At 39.6% G+C, this 19,611-nt stretch overlaps 1 protein-coding gene across 1 annotated transcript; it reads right to left on the bottom strand.

The window, feature by feature from the left end:
• Window positions 1–281: 281 nt before the first annotated feature.
• LOC136439842 (ras-related protein Rab-40B-like) lies at window positions 282–19,594 on the bottom strand. Its single transcript, XM_066435472.1, has 6 exons — window positions 19,226–19,594; window positions 10,414–10,474; window positions 8,467–8,527; window positions 3,039–3,116; window positions 1,918–2,140; window positions 282–1,236 (listed from the first exon to the last, which is right to left on the bottom strand). Exons 1-6 carry the CDS (start codon window positions 19,410–19,412, stop codon window positions 1,007–1,009), a joined length of 840 nt encoding a protein of 279 aa, XP_066291569.1. The 5' UTR covers window positions 19,413–19,594; the 3' UTR covers window positions 282–1,006.
• Between the last annotated feature and the right edge of the window lie 17 nt (window positions 19,595–19,611).

The following is a 19,611-nucleotide window of genomic DNA, read 5'->3' as shown; positions in this document are numbered from 1 at the left end:
CGTTTTTTTTCTTCTATCTGGTATACGTTTTATGCCTTTATGTGACTTGTGATGCCTACAACATGCATCTGTACAAAAAGGAACAGTTTACTGTACATGGAAATCCAACTCTTATTCATGATTCTTTACACTGCTGCCTTTGGTATAAAACAGTGGTAACCAGGTTACGTACATTTGTAGTGCAGGGACACAACTACTGTATATATATCTGTAGTGTTGTTGGATGCACTGTGGATTGAAACACTGTGAATGTGCTACACATACCTTATTGTCCAGACACAAAATGACAAGAGGCTCTTAGCAGAAGAGCTGCTAGGAGCATGATTTTATCAGGCTACATTTTTATGTGCCAGCATACAGGACTTTTTGTAAACAGCCCTTAACTTCTATCGTTGGCCAAAAAGCATTTGTAGCTGAGAGAAGCGTCAAGATGTTGCGTGGAAATGCAGCTATGTAGACTGGACATTGAATGCCCAAATAACTCATCAGGACAGAACCGCAACCATAATGCATCAGACAAATTATCACACTCACTCACTCGCTCGCTAATCTCCGCCGCTTTTCGGTCTTTTCACTGAGGCGGGCCCTCAATTATCACTAGTGATGGTTGCAAATGCTTTGAGGGAACTGTTAGAAGATGTGAACAGTGTGATGGTGAATTTTACATCAGCTGACTGTCAAACCTTGCTATGTCCAATAAAACTGTTTTCCTTTAAGTACTCATTCTAACATTTTACAGACAGTACAGCCTAAGACTTCTTCCAGCTAAAACTTCTTCCAGACCCTTGCTTTCTTCTAACCTTTGGGTTTTATCCAGTCCCTTGCTACACTGTTGACATAGCAGGTATTCGTGTCATTTTCAGTTGCTCGAAATAGTGCCTCCTCGAAAAAAGTGCAAAAGCAGCCGTAATTCATAGATACTCTATACACAAGACAAATACGACAACATTCAATACAATAAAAAGTTGTTCATCATCTATATACAGTATGCTACAGGGCCGTACTGCTAGGAAATGCAGCAGCTTTTCCGAACGCTGGTGTGGGAGGGGGAGTCTGGACGGATGATCTTTGTCCTCTTGCTGGGGTAGGGGGAGGGCATGGGGTGGGCACACATGCTGGTGTTGGAGAATGATCGAAGTCTGGAACGTAGAGACGTGGGCAAGGGAAGCTTCTCGATGTGGTGAGGGTGGGTGTACTGGACAATCACTCTGGAGCACAGGTCCTGTAGACTCAACACTGCGGACAGGACAAAGGGGATATTATAATAAACTTACTAAAGCCTTGTCAGTGTTCTCGCCTGGCCTTTTCAGCGTAGGGGCCCCCGATGCTGTGATCTGGACCCCCGATGTTGTGATCTAAACCCTGATGCTGTGTTTCAATGAGCATAGGGGTGTTTCTTTCTGGGAACAACCTTCATAAATCTTATTAAAAGGTCATATTTGGCTTTAGAATGAGGATGTGACAGAGGAAAAACTTAACTTCGCAAAATGTGTCCCTCAAAATGCAGGAAATAGTGTTTTTTTTGGCTATGAATTTCAATATTTTGTGCAGGAAGATGCCAAACTCCCAACCGTTATCATGGCTTTGGCACTCCGCGAGTGACTTGCACCATCCAAAGTTGGCCTTCTGTGACCCCTACGCTGTGAAAAAATCCTGGTGAGAACACTGCTTGTACTAAATGTTTGTACCTAAAGATATGCTTCAATCATACAATTATTATTGCTAAGTTTAGCATGATATTTTTTGCATCAATTTGATGGGAAAAGAAACTAAAACGCTTCTATCAATAATTCTATAAAATGCAGACACAATGTAGTTCTGGAGTCTGGAAACATCAATCTGAATCTAACGTCACCATTTGCTTCGTTGAACGGCAATCGATGAGCCTAAATTCCAATGAGAGGACTTGCCACGTACCTTTGTTACACTTGAGAAATCTGTCGATGCCATGTCTTTTCAAGGCTATTCTGGACAGTTCTAAGAAGGACTCTGTGATGTTGAAGTCGCACAGCGGGCTGACTTCGAAGAAGGCCATGTCGTTCTTCATGGCGTACTGCTCAGCTGCCGGGATGCTCACCTGCCGCTTGAAGGCAAGATGGAGGCGGTTGCCCACCAGGATCTTGGGTACTCCTGGTGCATGCTGGGAGAAGGAAAAACAAAAGGCAGTTGTTCAATCAGAAAGCTTGTTATAGTTCATTCCAGCCAATGAAACTGTAACGAGTTCAACCATTGGCCAAAATAAAATATCACTGCAAAATTATTCAAGGGCTGCAAATGCACTTCACCTCAAAGATGCTAGGTGGTGCAATAGTCTTTCTGAGTTTAGACATTACCGATACAATGACAAACAGATATTGTGACTACTGGTATATTCTTCAGAATGAAGAAAGCAACATGATTTGGCTAGCCATGTCACAAGAAGAAACAGGTTCATGAAAATTTAGCTGTTGTACAAAACCATTGATAGTCAAAACTGCAACAGAAGACCACTCGGGACCAATAAAATCAGGTCTATGTGGCCGGTAGACAGGATTCATAATGCTTGTGTCAAGGGGAAAGCCATCCAAGGGATCACCAAAAAGTGGTAACATTGGCCAGGTGGTCCTTATGTAGAGGTGGTCACTTGTACAGGTTTGACTGAAATTGCCAATGTTTTTAAAGGCAACCAAAGCAAAATTAGGACCCAAAAAATGCAAATAAAAAATGCTGAAATCTTTATTGTAGTGACATTTACTAACATTGTTTAGCACATTTGCGTAATAACTTCATACTTTGAGCATTTTAATACTGTGCAAAAACGACCCGTATGTCAATCCCCTTAGTTTTGCGAGCCTACAAAAAACCCAGCGACGATTTTCAGTGAGTTCACACATCACACCGACGTCATATTTTTGCATCATGGATGTCGCTTTACATTGTGATAGTGTTGTTTGAACTAATCATGTGTAGAAATGACTAAATAGATTGACTTTCAAAATCCAATTTTCGGGCCCTAATATTGCTTGGGTTTCCTTTAACAGACAGGGTAGCACACTCACCTCCTCTACTTCCTTTAACCATCTGTCGATGCCATCAAATGACCATTTATTGGTGATGTCATAGACCACCAGGATACCCTGGAACAACAAAAACATTGCATTATGACTACAGCAATCACCATAAACACTGGCATTAGGGGTGGATACCGGTTCGCTGGACCTGATTCGGACCTTTATAACATTCAAGAACCGAGTCCAAAAAACCTGAAAGCCAAAAACATGAGTAAAAAAAAACTGAAGAAAGTTCATATATATTTTTTCTATTTTGTTTGATTAAAAGTGTTTTGAGTCTCCCCTCTGACAAAAAAATAAAAATTGACATTTAAAATAAGTGCAACATTCAAATATCAAACACTGATTTATCTTGAAAGTCTTCTCACCAAGAAACTTTTATAGTTGTGCGTGTCAGTATTAATTCTCTATGCTTAATATTGGTCTAATAAAACAAAACATCAACGACAGGATCATGTCCAGGTTCAGGTCCGGACCTGAACCTAAATCTCTGGACCTAAACCTGGACTTGGGCCTTATTAAGCCGAACCAGTATCCACCCCTAACTGGCATGCCTATGACTTTCAAAGACTGCATACAGTAATAGAATGCAATGGAGGCAAAGAATGTACAAATGGTGAAAAATGGTGTTCTGTGATCTGTAGCAGTGTTTCAGGCAAAGCAATTTATCTTATAACTTCTATGCCACTTACTACATGCATTTCTATTTATCAATTTCCCTGTGGTACTTTTGCTGCACTTCCTGTATATAATTTTATAAATCATCGAGTTTGAACTCAAGACTGCTTAGGCCACATAAACCTTACTTCAATGTAAGATGAAAAAAAGGGTCACTTGAGGTAAAGTCGACTGAAAAAGGCCATACTACATGTATTTTAGGGACAGGATTATATAAACTGTATCTGTCTGTGTAATAAATCAATGCTTGCTTTTTCTGGCATAATGCATTTAATATTGTATATATTCCAGCCCAGGTGTGCTGTGTAAATGTACACATAATACTGTGTGCTTTCATGTTTACATTTTAGCCAATTGCCATTCAGTTGTCATGAGCACACCAGCTTTCAATGTATATGGCTGCAGTCTGTTATGGTCATTTTGTACATCTGTAACTAGGGGTGGGTACCAGTACATAAAATTCAGGTCCAGTCCAGTCCAGGTCCAGAGGGTCAGGTCCAGGTCTGGACCTGGACCTGTACCTGATTATAGTAGTGTAGCAGTACATCCTATTTTGGAGAGTGATTTACTTGATTGCAAGTATATGCATGTGTCGGACAAAAACGGCATGTCTGGAACGATATAATTTTTTTGTTCACACTGTCTTAAAATTAACTATACTCGCCTCGCCGTGTGTTGACTCATCATTTAGGTGTTTCTAGATATGATTCACAGCTAACGTCTTCGAAAAAGAGCGACTCGTTAAATCTGCTGTTTTGTATTTTCTTAGACCAGTAACATTATTATATTTTGTTATGTGGCCGCCTGCTGGTAGTCTTGTACTGCGAATTTTCTAATCGGTCCAAGGTCTGGTCCACTGATTTTTTCCGGACCATTTTTTTTTGACCGGTCCACACAAAAATACCGGTTTTGTACAGATACATGGTACCGGTACCCACCCCTATCTGTAACCTAAAGTGTTGTTTCAAGTTATCTTAGACTAGTAATACAAAAACACTCCTACCCTAGTACATGTATCACGAGCCAGTTTAAAACCCCTGAAATCTGCCTCACACCTGGGGCAATCTGTTCTAACTGCTTCAGAATGCAATCCTATCTAATGTTGTGCACCATTGCGTTTAAATATCGTTGCCTGCGGGAGGTCTTTAATGTAATAGCATGTAGTTAAGAGACAAATTACTTGCTTCTGCCAAGTGATATCAATTACACTTGACTCAATGTTCCCCCTTCCTTAGATATTGCAAGCTACCTTTGCCACTATTCTGCATACACCACATTATAATCTCCTCAAAACACATGACACTGTTAAGATCACTGTGAGTACATTTGGACAGAAAGGAAAGTGATCTCGAACCAGTTTAGCTCAAATGAACTCATTGAACAGATGAGCTAATCTTCCACTGGTCGTGACAGAGAAGACAGACGCTATGTACAGTATTTACAGGTTCATTGTAGCTGGGAAATTCCCCTAGCTCTTTTCAACAAGCACAATGAATAGTGGACCACGGCTTAATGTCCCATCCTAAGGACTGTGACCCTTTCCGGTAGCGTGCATGTCGGGTGGACAACACAGCCGGAATCGAACCCGGGGCTTCTAGTTCCAGAGGCAAGATCGCTAACCACTGGACTACGCACGCTACCTGAGTACATTTGAACAGAAGAGCTTCTACTAAAAGTTTAACTGAATCTCCTCAAATAGTGAAAATATTCGTCTTCATGATAGCCATGCCCTGGAAAATTTGGTGATGCTTCACAGATCCAGCCGAATTATTTTTCCAAGAATTTTTCACCTCATATACATTGTAGTCAACGACTTTTCTTCACTTTTGGATGTCAAAGGGCATTTCAGAGTTTAAAAAGGGCGAATTTTTAACCTTCATGAGTGATTTGCAGATTCATCACCTATATGTTGCTGCTGATGGCCATACAGGAGCTTTGGTTTTTCCAATCCTCAAAGATCACCCAGAAAATATCCCATCTCTTTAGGGATAACCATTTCAGGACTGCCTAGCACTCTAGCCAGTATGACTTAGGACTTGTAGTTCAAGTGACTGAATGTTTGGACGGTGATTTGTTTCTGAAACCACTTGGCCGTTTGATCAACTCCTGGACCAGTTCCAACTGGTTTGCGAGGGTGCATCTATTACTGGGGACGTTCAATGGCTCGTGGATCAGCAATCATGTTGGATGTAATGGGAGGTCCATAATAGAGCCCAGGGCATGTCATCTTGCTGGACTCTAAAAGAGTGACTTTTCAACCCACATTTCATAGTCTTAATCAAGCCATGAAAATTCAATATATAATTTTATTTGAATACTGTGAGCTAGCTGCCATAATACCGCACCCAACAACTTGGTTTTAGCCTTATCATTTCATACTGCTGGAGAAAACGTCTCCCTACACTTGAAGTTCGGTACTTTGTGAGGCTTCTGCTCCTTCTATCCTTTGCATGCCACAGCGGCGACTCATAAACACAAGGCCATTTCCCACAGAATCCACCCGGTAAGCATTCTCCTCACAATGGAGCTAGCGGCGGGCTCTGATCCCATCACCATCAATCCTGTACTTCCACCGCCCATAAACCAGGCAGGCTATCCATCATACTGCCCAGCCTTTAGATCCATACACTTACATATGGCACTGTGGGGTCATGGTGATAAAACATGTTGCTACAGGATATTCTAACGCATATACAGTACCATCATATTGGGCTTATCCCTTTCTTTTAAAGAAGAATGAATACAAAGTATCACATCTGACAAAACACATTACAGTGTTGCTAAAACAATTGTTGGGTACATCTATCCAATTTGCACTTCTGATGCAATATTGTTCCTGTCCCTGGTGCTGAATTAATGCTGTTATTTCTTATTCTGGGCATTACATTTGCATGTTGGAAAACAGGTATTTCTTAGACCCAAAATATTTGCAACAAACCTATTCTTACCGTAATGAATGTACAGCTTAGTGGTAAAATTTTGGGTTGGTCTTTAGATCAATGAATCTTTGAGAATCATGAACCATTATAAGATGCCAATGGGGAAACCTACGCTGCTTTCTCCAGTTTTTTCCAGTTCTCCAAGTGCTGTCTACTTGGTAATAACGATGTCACTTTCGAGTGGAGTACAGACTTATGGTTATAGTGACTCAGGGTGACTTCTAATGTTGCTAAGCCTATCTGCCTACTGCCAGGCCTGAGCCATATGTATGTTATCTGTCCTTGTACAGCTGCCATCCACGGTCACTTCCCTCGGCTTAGGCCTGCCAACGCTCACACGCACAGAATGCAAATGTGCCATCTGCCATTTCCTGTATGTAACACACCGGTATAACAACTACGCTTCGACTCAATGCCCAGTCATGAGGGTCACTGAAACGCTGCGCAATTAAGCTGTAAAAGACATCCCATCCGAGCATCACCGATCTTGTAATGCATCCTTAAGTCCTCCTGGCATTTTCCTCCCACCATTTGCTTAACCTTGACAACAAGGCAATTAAGAAGGCATGCCGCCCAAGTGCCATTCTACCTGTGCGCTTGCATGTTTTACGACAGTTGTTATGAACACATGGATGAACAGGTGGCTTAATGGTGGGTCCATTTCAGTGCAATGCAACCCCCCTAGAGTCATTACAATGCGAAATGGTTCAAGGGGGAGGGCAGGCGTGTCTCTGCAAGGATGGTACTAATCATCATATACTGGAACTCTGACAGTAATGAGAGCCATTACAGGCTATAAACCTATCAATAAATGGTAAAATGCAAAACTTCAACTGTGTTACCAACTGTTTGAATATCGTTATTTCAAACACCGGTGACTAAAAAAGATCTTATCTACTTATCTATTCATTATTCTGATCTCTTAGGGATGGACCATTAGAAAGGATGGTGGCTGGACAATGCAAAATGGCAAACAACGTACAAGAGCTGCCTTCTAATAGAGACTTTTGTTCTTTTCCTAAGAGTGTGTTGATTTGATTATATGGATGACATCCTCAGGGAACCTCAAAACTGTTTGGCAAAAAGAATGTTGCCTTCATTATCAAATCTACGTGGTCAGGAAGGTTGAACAAAACACACAGAGTATGGAATACAAAATACTAGATTCTTAATTTTTGTTCTTAAATTTTGTTCTTAAATGGCTGTATATTTTTTGACTTTGGAATTGACCTTGGCATTCAACGATATCAGTATCCATTCTCAATTGCAATATTTTTGTGTGCAATTAACGGCATATATTTGCTCATTTTGCAGCTGATTTGTACGATTTCCAGTATGGTCCCAAACTTTTTTTCTGTTGAAACGGACAAAAATTGATGCATGCACGGATGTCATCCATACAATCTGATGAACATGGCCTAGGTAGGTAAAGCAGGCATCCTCAATTGAGGTGAAGCATAATCCTTTTTCAAGTAGCTAGTGGTAGTGCAATGCGGCTTCGCCACGGCTCGCGTTTTTGGCCAAGTCACCCCTACTCTTCTCGATAAGTGTGTTGGGTTCTTTTATGTGCAGAGGTTTGAAGCTTGAGGCTTACGCCCGAGGCTCCCTCATCATCGGGGCCGCTGGCTTTACGTCACCATCCGAAATGACGAATTCAATCCCTTACAACATGTCCGAGCTGGAGTTGTCCCCTAGGATCGAACATGGGCCCTAGGATCCACGGAATTTGATCCAGATGGTATGGCAGTGGGTTTGCGTTACCACTTGCGCCACGGGGACATGCTATAACTATTTCTCACCTGTGCTCCTCTTGAGTAGGATCTGAAGATGGTGCAGAATCTGCCCTGGCCTGAAGCATCCCTGCAAACAAAAACCACTTGAATAACTTCGATGTTTTTATTTCTTACGTGAAAATGCATGATTTTCAAAATGTAGTACCTAGTCTAAGCAAACAATGCTTGAGGAAAGTCAATAACAAAACTTAAATAAGCGGTAATATTGAGCCATAAACATAAAGTTTGTCTTATGCTCATGTAATATTCTCAACTGGAAAATGTGAATTATTTTATCCAACAAAAATCTGCGTGATGACCCATATGAGGAATGCATGTTATGTCATTCTTATTTTTTTCTCCAATATTCAATAAATGGATTGAATGTCACTATGTAGCAAGAAGTAGGCTTACAGATTACTAAACAACTGTACACTGAAAATACACATGCATATTCATATAATATGGCAACATCAACTCCAGGAATGAATTTTTCCCACTTGCAGCTTAAACCTCAGAGGATTTTTAATGACTGATAAATTGCAGGAAGCATAGCATGCAAATGGACACACCAAGTAACAAAAGCTAGATATTCCGTGGAGAATATTATCACAAACTCTAAATCCATTGAGAAAGTTATTATAGACCCTGATTTTCAGCCAGGGCTCATTGAACATGCCCAGGACTTAATTTGATTGATTAACTCTCTAATGAGGGGTTACGGCACAAGCTATCAAGGCCAAGGTGACCTTGTCTTATCCTTGGGGAGCCTCCGTGGGTTTTATGTACCAGTAGGCTTCAGCACAGACCTGTACATTAAAATGTTATTTGCCCATTTAATACAGGATTAAGAATGTATACTGTATGAACATCAATTAAGTAAGGTTTAGTGTATCACATTCATCAATTTTCAAAGCTGACAAAAAAATTAAAAGTCTTATATATTTGATTATATGTTGAATGTTTGATTATGCACAAGTTGACATAAAATTTGTGTAGATCTAGAAAGAGGGTCTGCATGGGTCATGGCAACACTTGAGGGTAAATTTAGGAGGGCCGGCAATACTGAACATCAAATTCACAAAGGTCGTCAACATGAGTTCATTGGATTGTTCATATTCATGGCGTGTCTCACAAAACTTGACTGTGAATACTGACATAACCAGATGCTCTGTTGTGACTTTGGGACAATTTGGCGTCAACAACACGATATGAAGTTTTTGTCGATAACACTAAATGATGTATTTAGCATAACAAATAACGTGCCATGAAGAATTAAAGCAACCAATTACCTATCATGAAATCATTTTCCCACAACACTTAACGTTGAATTAGAGCGGGTTGGCTACCATTAACGATGATTTAAAATTGCCTGCTATAAAAGTACAGGTACCTTAAGAAAGAATGCAAGCAGACCCTCAAGAAATATTCATGGTAGGGCTCCCATGGAGTCTTTAAGTTAGACATCACAGACGAAGGATGGATAGGTCCTGACTATGATTATAGACATTGTTTGGAGTGATTCAGGGGAGACTTGAAATTGGATGGGCCATTTTCTAGATCTATTCCACAACGTTCAGCCAATAGGAACTGTGCAGAAAGGATCGTCAAGGATTCTACACTGCAGTGTACATAAATTAGGGACGTTAAAATCGACTGGAAACTACTGTATTGCAAGAAAGCAATTTAGAAGCACTTTTTGTGTATTCATTATTAATGATGTAAAGTGAGATATAATGGTAGATAAGGCAGGATGGCACATTGTCATTTTATTGCTTTGTGGTTTGAATTGCAACTTACTGGTTTTTATAATGAGGGTTTTTCAAAATAATTCATGTACATTTCTCCCCTTCAGTCCATTTTCACTCATGAAAATAATTTAACTTCAAACATTGGAGCTCCTCTAAGTTCAAGTCAATTTGCATTCGCCATCTAATTCTTATACTTGAAAAAAAGACACAAGATTTTTCTTACCAGAGCTGCAACTTGACTCTCTTTCCATCAAGAAGGATGGTTGTAGTCTTGTAGTCAATCCCTGCAGAGAAAAAAATAACAGTTTAGAAAACACTATTAATATACACCAGCTTACAGATACAACCACCAGCTGCATAGTTTATTAATAACACATAATCTAACTGAATGATTCCTCAGTACATATCCTCCCGATTGAAGTTATTCTATAGAATAAAACCTCTAACCAATCTGCTGAATGTAGCAATATGAAAAAAGAATCAAAATAAGAGGAAAGTAGACGTTCACGATCTCAAACCTTCGCCTTGATGACTGACATATTATAAATGTTTCTCAATGTTTATGCAAATGAACCACCCAAATAACACAAATTGTTCAAAGTGCAAAAACGTCTCATCTTAGCAAAGAATAAGATGAGCAATCTACCCCTCAAAAATCATGACCACAGAATGTCCACATATCAAAACCAGAAGTTCTGCTGCAGTACCTCAGAAAGCCACTAGGAGGCCCATTGTTCAACATGACCTTTGTTTTCCCGACCCTACCCACATTCCAAATATCACTAGGATCCATCCAAAGCTTCTTGAGTAACGCTGTCCACTGACACACACACACACACACACACACACACACAGACAAATAGAACCTAAAACATAACCTTTCTGGTAAAGGTAATTAAAGCAGCATCTTACAAACCTCTATTGCTTGAAATTATATGAGATACTAATCAAAAACAACTTAAATGCTTTCTCAGTTCATTTGGAAAATATACGTTCAATGAAAATGTTCTAATTGCGCACCCTGAAAGCTATTCTATTAAACCTATAGGGCTACGAAAACAATCAATTTACTGTGACAACAAGAGGTGATCTCATTAGGCATGGTTCCACTTAGGACCTGGTGTTCCCCAAACTTGCTCCCTCCCATAGCAACAGGGACAGGGGAGGTCATGTGTAGTCCTGTAACAAAACTAACAACTGACACCCTGGCTCACTTACTCACCAAACAGTCAAGAACAACAGAGATTGGGTAATGGTTCCCTGCAGCTCAGGTTCTCAATAATTTATACCACCAACGTTTGAAGACTTACAGGGGACTGTCTTAACCTTTAGTCTGCTAAGGTAGCCTTTTGGCATAAAAATTGTATAGGTTATGGGGTTAGGCAGCAGGGAGAAGGTTAAACAAGAAAGATATGGCTAGTAGGAGGCAAAGAGGGAGGAGGCAAAACAATTTTTTTTACCACTCCTTTCCCAAAAAAAAGATATACATTTCTTGATGAGCATGAAAGTATAGCTATAAGTTATACTATGATAGTATAAGCTTAGCCAAAGTATTAACCAATACCTCTCCCATTTTGAGGCTCAGTGATCGTAATTCCTACACATGTCACAGTTAAAATGTCTGAAATGCCTACAAATTATTTTTCTCATTCAACCACCTGGAGTCAATAAATCCTATCTGGAAGTTCTAAAACTCTGGTAAGGAGCCAAGAGATAAAACATGTTCTTGTGTGGCACAGCTAGGCTCTAGATCTGATGCATGCCCCAGATTTTACCAGCTGTATATGAGCTAGCATACTTGGAATATGTCCCTTTATCACAAAGATCGAAGTCTTCTCGCATGACAAAACTATGGACCACACAGGAACAATCCATATACACATGTCATGTATCCAACATACATCTAGGGGTCCGGGTAACTTTTGAAGCGTATGCTTATCTCCAAGCAGATGTTAGGAGAGGAGATTGTTAGTAACTCCTAGTAACTGCTCTGTCTGCAAAATATTGCTTTGGTCCTTTAGGCTTTACAAAGGTGAAGTGTATGCCTATCTCCAAGCAGATGCTAAGAGAGGAGATTGCTAGTAACTTCTAATGACTGTTTGTAAAACATTGCTTTGGACCTTTACATAACTGGTAAGGTTCTTAAAAGTACTAAATACTAGTATCTAGATACTAAACCTCACAAGCTGAAGTCTAAAACACATAGCTGCCACTCCTCAACTGTACAAAAGAAGCTAGATCAAACAGGCTTATCAAGTTCCAATCTTGACCTTGTCCAAGTGTCTCAAGAGAGCAAATTCCTTGCATAGTCTACTTAATTGAATTCAATAGTCATGCAGGAGCATTCAGAAAACAATCATAGATTGGGCTACTTATACAGTAAATTAAACATTTTGAAAAGTCATGTTCGACATGTACATGTGACAGAATGTCTAAGTCATCAGAAGGCCAATCATATTTTTCTCCCAGCCTTATAGACTAACTGAAAACATTTTGTAAGTACATTTAGGAATTTGCCAACAAGTCTAGACTTGAACCTGAGTCCAATCCCCTCCCAAAGGGGTCACTCTTGCCTTGAAGTGGCCAACTCTCAACACCATTGGTGGAATAACTTAATCTAATTCCTTATCTGAATTCCAAAGAAGTTTGGGACTCCACACACGAAAATTCCTTGACATACCATGAACTTTAAATAGGCTCATAGATGCTTTCGCCCCAAGGTATGATTTAATTAGTAATCACCAATGAAACTGCATGACCTCAGTCCTGACCTGTGTATAGATATGCAGATTCATTTGACAGATGTCCCTTAGCGAGGATGAATAATGTTTTCGACAAACTGTTTTGGGAGGTTATGTTATCTTACCATAAGCATGTGCCAAGAATGAGGATTACAAACTTGCCACCAAGCTATAGCTAGCCACAGGGCAGGTCATGCCATTGTATGCATACCAATGGAAGTGGAGTATCAGCATGTGATACATGTACATTTATCTAAATATCTGATGCCACCTACTGTGCGATAATGCAGCTTTTCGCAAACTTGGGTAAAGCAAGGAAAGGGTATATGAAAAAACTGTAACAACTGTTAAAAGTACAGTAGTAAAATTCATCTCTCAACTTTTTGCACATTCAGATTGGGGTGCCTTGTTTATCAATTCAACAGAAATAGCTATAAATTATGCACTACAATGTATGTACTTCTACAAATGCTGCTTTTTCTTCAAGTTCAACTTGATGAAAATGGAAGTACAATGTACAAAAAAACTACAAAAAGCCATGGTCAAGAGCTTGGTCAAGACTCAGGAGTAAGCAATACTTGAATCTTTGTCTAAAAAAACAGAAATGGATTGGGTACAAAGATATCATCTTAATCAATAAAATTAATATTTTCCCTTTTCTGTTTCTCATACATCAGATCCTCCCCTCTTGCAATTGGTTATCTAAACATACGCCAACAAAATTTTACACATTCATAGTTCATACCAGATTTTCCTGGCGTACATTGCAAAAGCAATATGGCTTTGACATTAATCATAACTCAAGGGAAATACACAAATGATGGCAAATTTACCAGTAATATGGGCTTCAAAAAGGCCCATGTGACCATATGTCATACCAAGTGGTCATAAATTTGTGATTCAGATCAGGATATGTGAAGGATCTCTGCGGGTACATCATATATTAAAACAATCATGTAAAACTATCCAGGCATGAAAAAATAGTTTATTGCATATCAGTCAAAAAATGTTTTCCTATAATGTTTCTCCGCGTGATTTGTACAGTACATGTAGATGTTCTTCTAATCCATCCATCCATCCATCCATCCATCCATCCATCCATCCATCCATTCATCCATCCATCCATCCATCCATCCACCATCCATCCAAACATATATAAAAGTAAGCACAGCACAAATCAGATAGGAGGTGTAGTTATGATCCATCAGTCCCGTTTAATTAACTTCCCCCCTGCTGTGGACTCATCCATGCACATAATGATCAGTGGCAGTCAGCAGGGAAGTGTGGTCAACCATACATTTTGGGAATTTGTAACACTTCTCAAAAACAGAGCTGTGAAGGTCTAATTCCTTAGCCTGAGTGCCAGCCTTTTTAGCTTCCGTACACTACCCAAGCTACGCTGCCGGCAACGGTGAGCGAGGGTAACGGACGGAAGCTAAAAAGACTGGCACTCAGGCTACTATTAATTCCTTTCTGCACTATGCAAAAGATAAAAGCTACATCTTCGTAACTTCCAACTAAGGACAAACTGAAAACCAGCAATCTTATTCTAATCTTCTCCATGAAATTAGGTATATCATATCATGTTTACCTACTCTCCAAGCAGAGGATGGGTTCCGGCAGGTTTTTTGACGTGTTTTTAGGCGTTTTTGTCGGGCTTTCTACTTTGTCTGTTTTTTTTCCTCGCCAACCCAACAAGACAAAACAATAGCAAGGGAAAACACTTGGTGAATTAGAGCCTCTTTCATCAATATAAAAGGCAAGTGCACATGCATGTTCTTGGTCACGTACACCACAACCATAACAAATGACACCAGTGGCATGAGAAAGCTATGACTAGTAAACAGATATTATGAGATAAATCTTCTTCTTAATCTAGTATGTCTAAAATACCTGTAAAGCATAATCCATGCATGTCATTGAGACTATGTAGCTTTGCCTACAAAAATATTTTCTGTCAGGATCTAAAAGACTAAATGCCTATTATGGTGCTAATTATATTTACCCCCACACTAGCCTATGAGTATGAGTCACAACAGGCAGCACAATCTGGCATTGTTAAATCATTGGGAAAGTCTCAATGCAAGTTTATTTTCATCTGTTTTCTTAAAATTGTTCAGATCTAGCTATCACCATGCTCTAAATCATACAAGATGAAGTAGAATAAACAACAATAAAAGGGTTGTAAACATAATTGAAATATCTTGACAAAAAAACAGTCTATTCATCATAATTTGGTCATCACTTATATACATGTACTCTTGTTACCTGTCAGCTACTTACCAACTTATAGCCTTTAATTCACTTGTGATGATTCAATCAATTACAAGGGAATAATAGCAGAGAATGCTCTAGCATCTAATCTTCACGCTTGCGATATTAGCATACATTACAAATACTCCATAGCAATTGGGCCATAAAAGAGCTATTTCACAGCCAGCCAGCCCATTGAAATGCATGAGATTTTTGATAGGTAATTAAGCAGCCTGTATGCAAACAATGTCATATCAAATGCTAAACCTTTTCCTAGGCTGTTTTACACTTAATCTTGAAACTCTCGCGTTTCATTTTCACGGTTTTCAGCCATCTCTTCACAGCGAATTCAGGATACCTGAAATATGTGTTTCCAATGTATTACTACTGTATTACAGAATTGTTTCAAATGTGACACCCCAAAACCTCATTACCCCTTCTACCATAAAATAAAACCACTATGAATTTGCAGCATCTAAATATACCCAAGGATGTTAAAACCTCCTTGATATACCGTATTTAGATATTCAAAACTGAAAAAAAAAATACAGCTATACTATCTTACTAAAGTATGCTTTTGCATATTGAACAAAATGATCAAAACCTTTCTGATTTAAAGTTTATCTTAAATTCGAAAACATTGGTTGAGGAAAAGTTTGAGTTTAGTGTCCTAATCCCACTGTGACCCAAAAAACCGACTGACCCATATAACAGCACACACCTTATCCATTACTCCAAATTGGACTTCCTCTTTTAAGTCTCAAGCTTTTCATACAGCCTTGATTAGATTGCCTCCACTTCTCAAATCAGCATCTAAAATAGGTGAAAGGTACTGTAGATCCATTAAATTTTGCAGTTTTTTTATGTCATAGTAACAGGGAAAGGTGTTTGCAGTGTAGTAAAATCGCGGTTGATACAGTGGAAATACATTGGAAATGTATTCCTGGTGTCATAAATTCGTGGTGTAGAGGTGACCATGCAAACCATGAGGATAAAATCAATGCAAAAGTTTCAAGACTTACAGTACAAGGTGGTATTGGGGCTATGTGAGAGAATAGATCTGGATTAATCATGAAGGTCCCAGGGAATGGAGGAGAAAATTACATGCAATGCCCATAGGAGTTCATCAAAGGGGAATAAGTGATATGTAAAAAAAAACAGACATGCAGGAGCTATCACAGGATAAGAAGAAATAGATTTGCCGCATTCATTCACATTTCACAGCCACCTTTACAATTTTACACATTAGATAATTAGATACAATTTAGATAATATACTACTATTAGTTCCACTTCCATACCATTTGTGACTATCAGATACTAATGAATTAACCATAGTCTTTTGTTGATGAGAATACAAAATTTAAAAAAAAAGAATGCTTTGTTCAGTAGCATTCCCAGTCAAAGACTTCCCTTTGCTTGAAATAATGTTTTCCTTGAAATTTTCAATACATTTTCCCATTAAGATTGTGAGATAAGTGATTTTGATACCCTTAAGGTTAATAAGACCAACACTTGAGTCATCAATTAATTTAAAATTGGATTGCTTGACTCATACTATTTAGCAATAGCACATAACATAATATGTATTATTGGAATCTTCATAATCGACTGCATAATCAATTAATATACCGCTACGTAGTATATTACTTTATTTATCATTATGCAGTTGATAATGAAGATTCCACAGCTCAGGGATCTCCCTAAAGAATGGAACAGTGGCGCTCCTCCATCCTGTTCTCATCCCAGCTCCATCCAGTTGATTTTCAAAGTTAGGGTATTTTTTCCAATTTTTATCCAGCAAAGCCTGTAATTATGCTCAAAACTAGAAATTTCAGGTGTAAAGCTTAAGTTGCAGAGAATAACTTCCATTATGTCTGAAAAAGGCAGAAGGCAACAGCCGCTCTCCTTTTGAGAGTTGTGCGCCCCCCTCCAGACCTCCCCTCTCGCGACACGTATCCTGTGCCCGGCACCCTCCCCCCCATCCTGCTCTATATTTCTGGGGAGATCCCTGCAGCTAGTGTGTTATGCCAAAGGGTGTTTATACTGTCTATGCAGTATAGACGCGTATAAATGCCCTTCAGCATACAGATGGTATCACATACAGAAAGTATAGATCTCACAGAAGAGGACTATGCTTCAGGCCTATCATCTTGTTCTTCTGCCCTCCGAATCCAGCCTTATTGCACAGCAAAGGGACTACACAGATACCAGAGCAAATCAGGTGAAACCATGTTTTGATAAGGAACACTAGGAATCTCAGGAAGAAAACCTGTTCTATTGTTTGCATTAATTACATTTCCAAGCATCCTACAGATTTCTTTTTTCTTTTCAACCACACTGCCTCCATTTGTCCTATTCTTGAGCTAGCAAACCTTCAGAAAAAAAATTGCTAGATCAGCAGAAATGCTAAATACAAACCAGCCTTCTTAAGAAACTGTGATAGTAAATCTTCATCTCTTTCTTTGCGTTCAGATTGGAAGAGGAAGGAGTAAAGAAGGAATCTGGTTCCTTCACTACCTTCATAATAAACACTTCAGGGGTGGGTCACTAGGGAGATGCAGAAGTGCATCACACTTGATTAAATCAACACAAACACTCCTCAAGAAGTGCATCAAATTCCCGTCCCCTGGTCTGGAGTGGGAATGTGCAGTTTTGAAGGAAATTAGAGAATAGGATGTAAATGGGATTGCCAGGCTTGGGGAGTGCTTTCTATTTCCATCACAAAGATAGGCATTGATCCCGCCGACCCGGCAGCATGTCATGACATGTGGTGCCCCGCTTTCAACACATGATAAAGGAAACCCAGCAGAACAACAACTTATCAGTCTCGGGCCAGGGGACCCCTGAAGTCTCGCTAAAGAGCAAAACACCTTAAAAAACTGTCAAAAACATCTGCCACTTTGGGAACGCAGGTTTCTAAGATGTTTGTTTTCGCACTCGGTTTCTGTCTACTACTCAGTCCTTTGCATCAGTCTTAATTGTAATCTTTGTTGCTTATCACAAACACTATTATCAAAGAACATGTTTGAGCAGACAATAGAGTCTGGACCTTTTCTTTACTCTCCAAGCAGAGGAGTGGGTCCGGCAGGTTTTTGGCGTGTTTATAGGCGTTTTTGTCGGGCTATCTACTTTGTCATGGTTTTCTTGTCTCTATAACCTTAAAAACAAAAAAGCCTAAAAACACGCCAAAAACCTGCCGGACCCACTCCTCTGCTTGGAGAGTACTTTTCTTCTCAACAACTAGTGCATTGCACAAGATAGGACTAACTGTTTGGAAGGCTACGGTATTACAATAAAGTTTATGTTAGAGTTACACATAGATTTCTACTTCTGTAACACCTCACATCAACAGATGCACTTTTTATCATGTTAATGTTGAAGCAAAAGCTATAGACGTGATAATGTCATGATATTTCAAGACAATCGGAGACCACAAGAAGTCTATCATTGCTTCATCTGGATTGTACATTTCAGAATCTGTAAATCTTGCATTTACAAGGTCAATGCGTGACAGCTATAACCAAACCATTGTTGAACTTGAAAAGAACAGATTGCCCAGTCAATAGCCAAACAAGACAAATGTTTTTCACACTATCCTAATGTGCTAAAACAAAATCTAACACCAACAAAAGACCAGTCAAACTACATTTTCTAACTGCGTCCCAAGTTCAGCTAAAAGGAGCTTAGGTGAAGGTAACGCGAGATGTCAAAACTTAGAAGTGCATTTTTGTTTACGGGGGTGGGGAGGGGGGCTGTGATATCTGTCCCACGGGTTTGCTTCTTCAGCTTTGTTCCGCCCTCAGCAAAAACTGATAACAAGTTTGGAATGTAAACTGCAACGTTCCTGCTTGTGTACTTGATCTTTATGGTGACCTTAAAAAGACTATGACTTACAGAATAGGCTCAGAAGTCTGAAGCAGGCATGTAAAAAATCAACATTTTGAGTCCATGTAGTACAGTACAAAGCGAGGTTAATTTTTGGTTTGGCATCCGAATACCAACCCGAATTATTCCTTCAGAATTTTTAAATCTAACTCACCACAGCCGTATCCGAAAGGGGAATCGTTTGCTCCATCATCCAAGCCACTCAGAATCTCTTGCTTGCCGACATCGCTGTCTCCCACCAGGAGAAACTTCAGCAGATAGTCGTAGTCCCTCTTCGGGCTACGAGTCGACATGGCCCCGAAGGTTCTCCTTGGGTTTTCCCGGGAAAGTTCAACGTCCATTTGCTGCGTGTAAAAGACGGGTAGAGGTCCATGGAGAGGGGAACATACCTCTAGTTTCCCCTCACATCCTTGTGTACGACTGGGAGTGAAAATCTGGCGGAAAAACGGCTAATTTTGTGATAAAAACGCGCGATCCTCGAGGCAGAATTTCGACATCGGCGAGCTCAGACGAAAATGTTTATCTCTAAAATACAGCACA

Source organism: Branchiostoma lanceolatum, chromosome 8 (assembly GCF_035083965.1).
Source record: "Branchiostoma lanceolatum isolate klBraLanc5 chromosome 8, klBraLanc5.hap2, whole genome shotgun sequence".
Lineage (NCBI taxonomy): Eukaryota > Metazoa > Chordata > Leptocardii > Amphioxiformes > Branchiostomatidae > Branchiostoma > Branchiostoma lanceolatum.
This window is presented reverse-complemented; position numbering and strand designations above follow the sequence as displayed.

Coding starts and splice junctions, on each gene's coding strand:
- LOC136439842 (XM_066435472.1), bottom strand. CDS start 19,412: ATGGACGTTGAACTTTCCCGGGAAAACCCAAGGAGAACCTTCGGGGCC. Junction 10,475..19,225: donor CCCTTTCGGATACGGCTGTG/GTGAGTTAGATT, acceptor TTTTCTCTGCAG/GGATTGACTACAAGACTACA. Junction 8,528..10,413: donor AGAGTCAAGTTGCAGCTCTG/GTAAGAAAAATC, acceptor TTTTGTTTGCAG/GGATGCTTCAGGCCAGGGCA.